We start from the raw sequence: 7,243 nt of genomic DNA, 5'->3' as shown, positions 1-7,243 counted from the left end.
TGCCTCTTTCTTATATGTGCAGCGAGGCGACAGCTGGTGGACGAGCAGTTACGAAGAAACAAGCACCAACGCCAACCTGTGTTTCTGCTCGATTGAACAAGGGTGCCCCTATTGCTGGTGACACGCATTCCATTAGGTCATCTCCTCGTACGTCGACGTCCAACACCGGTGATCCTGTCGTGTTGCCAGATTTGAGGAAGACAGTCAAGAAGTAGGTTATCCATGTTCTTTCTTCATCGCCATATTGCTATATTTTTGCCTTTCAATGCAGCTGTTCAGCTTGCCACATGGGCTACTGCCATCAGTCCCACATCGCAACTGCTATTTCTCCCATGCTCTATTTCTTCTTACTACATGGCAACTCCTCCTGTTTTTGCATGGCAACTGCTAACCAGGCAAAATGGCAACTCTTATTCCACCTACATGGCAACTACCAGCTTTTCCATCTGTTTGTGCACTCATCCACACCTAGTTTTGAAATGGCATTCCTGGCACATCACACATTTCTTACATTTTTTAATATGTCTACCATGGCAACTGCTGCTTGTTACGCATGGCAACTGCTAACTGGTCCACATGGCAACTCTTATTCTACCTACATGGAAACTATCATCTGTTCATCTAACAATGTTCGTGTGTGTTTTTCAGGGTGAAGAAGACTACCACATGCGTGACGAAACAGAACCCCAGAGACCCACTCGAACGCATACACTCAAAGCTGTCGACAGGTGGCAACTCAGACGTTCACGAGGCGCCAGTGCACAAACCTGCTGCTGCACCGTCCACTGTTCCCACTAGCTCTGATGCAAGCGGCCGAACATCTCCGTCGGTTGCAGATGTGCAGGCTACGACAGCATGCATCCATACATCTGGGAGTGACGAGTCGGTATCTGCCAGGACTGCTGAAATATTGCCCACTTTGCTAGCAATGAAGGATGCTGCTGTCAGCCATGCGACCCGATCAGCAAGTATTGAAGTGGACGCCCCCGAGATCAACCTAAGCAAGGAAGATTCCCGCTCATCTGACACGGATTCCAAGCGCGTGGGTGGTGGCACTTCTTCGTCCACGAAAGAAGGGGTTGAGGCGACAGTTCATAAAGATATGCCATCCATAGGTGAGACTCTTGGCACAACAGCTCCAGCTTCTAGTGCTCCAGAGGTTGCCAAGGTGACCGTTGCGCGAGCTGGTCTTCCACCTAGGCGTCGTAGCCCCCGCAACCAATCTGCAGACACACCCAACGCACCTGCTGTAGCTAGGAGCAGAAGAGATGACTCTGGTTATGTGCCTACGTCCACACTATTCCTACCACCTGCCAGAAGCAATGTTATGGAGAGAATGGAAGACCGAAGTACAACCGACCCAGGTGGCAAGCCGGGCACGACTGACGGAGGTGAACGTGCGGAGCAGACTGCGTCTTTACCCGCAGTGGATAACCCCAGCTTAAATTTGCGCACTTCTAAGCTCCCAGTCAACATCGGTGTCCCCTACAGCCCAAACAAGAAGATTGTCAAGAAAGCTGCGACTGATACCGCTGACAGCACGCCCCGCCCTACGAATAAGCCCGATGATTCTGCAGCGGCCGATGCAGAAATGTTTGTTGATCTTTCACCCTTGGATTCTGCCCAGCAAGTTGTTCGCGGTCCGGCCAGTAGGCAGGAGAGGCACCCAATGGCCTTCACCCCACCGAGCTGTAGCCTTGGCATCGATCGCAGTCAAGATGAACCAGTGGTGCAAGATCCTTCACCAGTTGCCTTTGCTTTCCCGGCAGGCATGGCCCCAATGGTGGCGCGGCCAATGGTCAAGGGCAAGAAGGCTGTGAAGTTTGCAGAGCCGGTTGTGCAAGGTACATTTCTTATGCGTTTATCATATTCGTGTATACATCGTTTTAGTATGACTTTTGTCCCAAGCATTTTTTTGGGTTCTCACTTTTGTGATGGCAAATGTTATCTGATGGACATGGCAACTGGATTTGCTTGCATGCTGTCACCTACATTTTTCTGTCGCCATGTTGCATTTTCCATTCTGCAAGCACATGGCAACTGCAGTTGATAGATCATGGCAACTGTAGTTGTTGTCACATGGCAACTACAATGCATTGCACATGGCAACTGGAGTTGCCTGCACATGGCAACTCCCTACTTTCTGTGCCTACATTTCATATTCTGCAACCTTTCTTTCACACTAAATTTATTTTGTTTTCCAGGTATCCTAACCCACTTTTTTGATCCTTGCAGCCACCCCAGAGGAGATTACGCCGTCACTTGATGAAGCTTACCGCAGGATTGAGGGGGCAGCATTATAGAGGAGGTCCTCACGAGGTCAGGGCCAATCAAGTTCCAACGCGCCTGCTGAGTCGGTATCTGAGGATACCATTAGAAGTGCCACCCCTGGTTCTGTGAGGCAGCGTAGGGTAGTTCACGCGCCACCCGCGGATGATTATGAGCCGGAAGTCAAGGCCACAAAGGATCAGAACCAGCTGTACGATATTGTCAAGCGCTTTGGAAATGCGAGGTCCAATAGCAATCACAAGAAGGAGCTGAAAGCGTAATGACCACACCCACATAAACCTCTCATTTGCTTTGCTCTGTTTACTATTCATCCTTTTTGATATTTCTAGATATGCTCCGTTTACATTTTATTTCTTTTTTTCACTTAGTAGACATGATTCTTTCATGTTATATCATTTTCATACAGCTCATGTTTGGACAGAACCAAGATCATACAATGTGATGCGACGTACGTTGACCTGGGTGATCTTGCCGAGTCTGTGAGGCCACTCGGTAAAATGTTGAAGAATGTAGTTGCATGTGGGATTGACTTCATCAACAGGCATATGGATATGTCTCCCGACAAAACAATCATGCAGTACACTATGACGTGCAAAATATGGGATGGTGACTTCCACCACAAAATCCTGAGGAAGCATTTTGCTGCGCATGGTGATTTCAAGCTCACAATGAAGAAATGTGTGAGTACTCCTTCCTTTTTTGCACATTTTTCCCCCCATGTTAATTTTTTGCCAGTAGCTATGCTTCAGATGTGGGCTACACCCTGTTTTGTGACAGCTGTTTCATGTGGCAACAGCTGCCATGTAAAATGACTTCTGATTTGCTTTCCTAATACAACCTATGTGGCAACTTCAAACTAAAATACATGGCAACTTTGCTCATACATGGACGGCAACTTCTTTTAATTACCCACTACAACTAAACATTATACGTTTGTCCACTTTTCTTGGACCCTTGATGCTTTCGTAGTCACTCATGTGCCTGTTAGTGTAACCGGTGATATGTTTACATGTCATTTTCCCAACTACATCATTTCTGTTCTTAATGTGAGCTCTGCTTCTTTTCTTTCCTTCATTTTTGTTTGCAGGTCTTGTTCCCCATGTTCCAGGAGCTTGCACCACACGACCCACACGACAAGTGTGGTCACCACTATGCGATCTGCCTTGACCTGAAGAACCAACGTTTTGAGGTGCTTGATTCAATGCGTTCAGAAGCTGATGCAGACCTTACTACGCATGCTGAATACTTCATCAACAACCTCAAAGAGACATGGAACCGTCACTATGAAAACTCAAAGGTCCAGATCAGACATTTTCCAATTGAGTATGTGGCGACTACGAAGTAAGGAAACCGGTATTTTCCCATCTTTTCCTCATGTGTCCTCCAAACCAGTGCTCACCCTCTCTTTTTTGTCACCTCTGAATTGAAGTTTATGATTTTTTTCTATATGTTCTTGTGAGTTAACCTGACTCTTTTCTTATTTAGGCACGACTGCGGCTTCCACATGTTGGAATACCTTGCAAAGTGGGAAGGTCGACGGGTTCCTGTCGTCACAGCTGGAATGGTCGTCGAGCTCCGCGAAATTTACACATGGAACTGGTTGATGAATGAAGATTTCAACACGCGGTCCAACGCACGTGAGTTCATAGAGGAAGCTGTGAAGAAAGCCACCAAGAAGTACAAGTGATCATGTGGTGCTCCTGACCGAACACCTACCTTACATTCTGTTGCCGAGGAATGTAAGGTATTACCTTGTTTTTTCAAAACTATGTCCTTTGTAATATGCTATGACTGCATCTCCCCGTAGCCTAGTATACAGTGGTGGCGTGTGAGTGACATTTGAATAGTTTGTAATATATGTGTGGATGTGAACCTACTTAGGTTTGACAGCAGATACGTTTATGTGTTTTCAGTATTATTATGTGCTTGTGGGTTGGTAGTACCAGCATGGTGTTTTGAATGCGTCCTTGATGTCTGAAAACATGGCAAATGTAGTTGATCAGTCATGGTTAGTGAAAGTTATCGTTCTTTCTTGTTTGGCTTTTTGGGTTTTTTGCACTGCTAACTGTACCGGCTAGCATGGTAGTTTGATCACGGAGCAGTATCATGTGCGGTTGCTGCACGAGACCGTTTCAGCTTGTTTCCCATAGTTTGCACCAGAATACAATATGTGTGACTAAAATGCGCTGACTGAACATGGAAATTTACGCGGTGAAGATTCAGTACAACTAACATGGCATGTTCAGTACAACTAACATGGCAGATTCAGTAAAAAATAAGATGGCAAATTCAGTAAAAAATAACATGGCAAATTCAGTAGAAATGACATGGCAGATTCAGTAGAAATGGTATGGCAGATTCAGCAGAAATTGCATGGCAGATTCAGTTCAAGTAACATGGCAAATTCAGTGCCATACACGTGGCAACTGCAGCTATTCCTTCATGGCATTTTTACTTCAGATTCCGATGCACCTGAAGAGTCATTCTCTAGTTTTTACAAAATTTAGAACATCTAGATTGCAAAAAAAATGTCACCATGGACCAAGTCAAAGTGCTCCAATGTTGTTTACGGATTGCCCGTCCCTTTCTTTGGTTTCTTATGTTTTGCTTGAATCTCCAATCCCGATTTGTATCTTATCTCTTTTGGATGCCCTTTTGTGATGGAACGGGGCGGGTTCCTAACCTATGTTTGTGTGCTTGCTGTTCCAGATCCTACCTCCGAGTTTTCAGATGATGGCCCTGTGGACGAAGGCACACTTGATGTGCGGGGGAACCTGTGTAAGGCTTCCTCAGCTTTCCTCTTCTTGATCTCATCAAGCTCTCTTTTGAGGGCCTTCCTGTGTTTTTCTGCGACCTTTGCTGTCTCATCACTCTTGCACGCTTCATCAATTAGTTCAGCATAGTTCTTTGTCAACACAACGTGCCTCACGGCTTCCATGGTTGACTCTGGTCTCTCGTCATGCACGGCCAAAACTACGTTTGATGTTTGCGGCGCCAATGCGTCGTCAGCGTCCCAAGTCCATCGCCGCCTTATGAAATGGTGGGGCATTCGTGTCACCGCATTCAAGTCCATTACTTTTAGAATGTGACAGCACACAATCCCGTCCCGTTCGAATTTGCAGCATTGGCAGTAGTATTCGCCTTCGCTTATCGATGCCTTCACAAAGTAGTTCCTTCCCTTGTCTGGGTCTTCAGGTTCTGAATCCGACATGCCCATGATAGAACACACCTTGAACGTATGTTCGTTCACCTGGAAAGCCGTGTACATGCTGGCACGCTTTATTTCTTCCTGGAATCTGCAAGTTTTGTGTGTTTTTTGTTAAACTCTTGTGTGCAGTTTTTTGTAGCACCTTTTGTTTGTTGTGGCCAATGGAATTACAATTCGTTCAAACATGGCAACTACAGTTCATTAAACATGGCAACTGCAGTTGAGTAAACATGGCAGCTGCAGTTCATTAAACATGGCAACTGCATTTCATTTAAACATGGCAACTACATAACAACTTCAATTTGGCATTTGCATACCATACCATCATGGCCATTGGAATTTACATTTCATTAAATATGGCAACTGCGGTTCATTAAACATGGCAACTGCAGTTCATCAAACATGGCAACTGCAGTTATGCAAACATGGTAACTGCAGTTGAGTGAACGTGGCAAACTGCAGTTCATTAAGCATGGCAAACTATAGTTCATTAAGCACGGCAACTACATATCATGTTTACTCTGTACCTAATGGCTACTTTTCAACACAATCATCATTTTCAAATAAGCATTTCAACTGCATTGCATTCTACATGGCACCTGGTACCTTCATGATTTGTGCAAATAAGATTGTAACACAACTGACTTACTTGTTAAAATCGTGTTGGTGTATATCTTGCTCATCTGCCTCTCCATTGGTAAATACGTTAGCAATTTTGGCTGCTTGAGCGCGGTGTTTGCTTCTTGCTGTAGCTCGGATCCCAGTATTTTTTGTTGCAAAGCGGTGTACTGCTTGGCAAACTGTAGTAATGAGTTGCCAGGGCTCACGTACCGCTTCAAAACAGCATTGAACCCCTCACTGCGCTGTGTAGTCTGCAGAAACGGGAAGAAGCACTGCATGAAGTAGGCCGGCACCCAGTACATTCGCTTCTCCCACAAGATAGCAAGCGTCTCGTGGACTTGGACTTGATATCTTTCAATCATAGCCATCCAGCTCCTTTCAAACTCCTCCACCGTCAAGCTGTGGTCCACGCACAGCTCGAATGCCTTGTGCAGGTCTGGACGGTCAGCAAAGAACGGTCCTAGTGTCTCCTCAGCCTTCTTTATAATGTGCCACCTGCAGTGCATGTGCACTGCCAACGGAAAGACCTCCTCTATGCCTGCACGCATGCTAAAATCCTGGTATGTTATTATGTTCATCAGAGCAAGTCCACCCATGCACTCCAAGAAGGTCTTGAACAGCCAAACGTACCCATCCGTATCTTCGTTCCGAACGAGCCTGCATCCGAACTGCAACGACTGATTGTGGTTATTTATTCCTATGAATGGAGCGCATGGCATCTTGTACATATTAGTGAGATATGTCGCGTCGAATGAAATGCAATCTCGGAAATGTTTGTAGGCTCTTCTTGCAGCACCATCCACCCAATACATGTTCCTGACACGGTCCTCATGGTCCAATCTTATCCGGTAGAAGAAATCTGGATCTTCCTTCGCTTTCTCATCGAAGTAGGCCATTGTGGCCTCTATGTCAGCCAACTTTCTCTCTCTACGGTACTTTGCCTTTAGGTTTGTGACGTCAGCTGGTATGTAGGGCATGCTACTCAAAGTCCCTTTTTTGCTGTGGATGAGTGATAGTATCTGGACCATTCCTGATGGACCGACGTTACAATCATGTAGCAGCTTTATGATTTCTTCTCGAGGGGGGTGAATCCTCTGTGGGCGGTCAGAAATTTTACGAGGTCGA

At 45.9% G+C, this 7,243-nt stretch overlaps 1 protein-coding gene across 1 annotated transcript; it reads right to left on the bottom strand.

Annotated features, from left to right (window-relative positions):
* Positions 1-4,972: 4,972 nt before the first annotated feature.
* Positions 4,973-7,014, bottom strand: LOC109763296 (protein FAR1-RELATED SEQUENCE 5-like). The gene is made up of 3 exons (XM_020322137.3): positions 6,147-7,014; positions 6,097-6,103; positions 4,973-5,585 (listed from the first exon to the last, which is right to left on the bottom strand). Exons 1-3 carry the CDS (start codon positions 7,012-7,014, stop codon positions 4,973-4,975), a joined length of 1,488 nt encoding a protein of 495 aa, XP_020177726.3.
* Between the last annotated feature and the right edge of the window lie 229 nt (positions 7,015-7,243).

Source organism: Aegilops tauschii, chromosome 4, assembly GCF_002575655.3.
Source record: "Aegilops tauschii subsp. strangulata cultivar AL8/78 chromosome 4, Aet v6.0, whole genome shotgun sequence".
NCBI classification, from domain to species: Eukaryota; Viridiplantae; Streptophyta; class Magnoliopsida; order Poales; family Poaceae; genus Aegilops; species Aegilops tauschii.
Note: the sequence above shows the minus strand (reverse complement) of the source record. Positions and strands in the feature narration are given on the sequence as shown.

Coding starts and splice junctions, on each gene's coding strand:
- LOC109763296 (XM_020322137.3), bottom strand. CDS start 7,014: ATGGCCTACTTCGATGAGAAAGCGAAGGAAGATCCAGATTTCTTCTAC.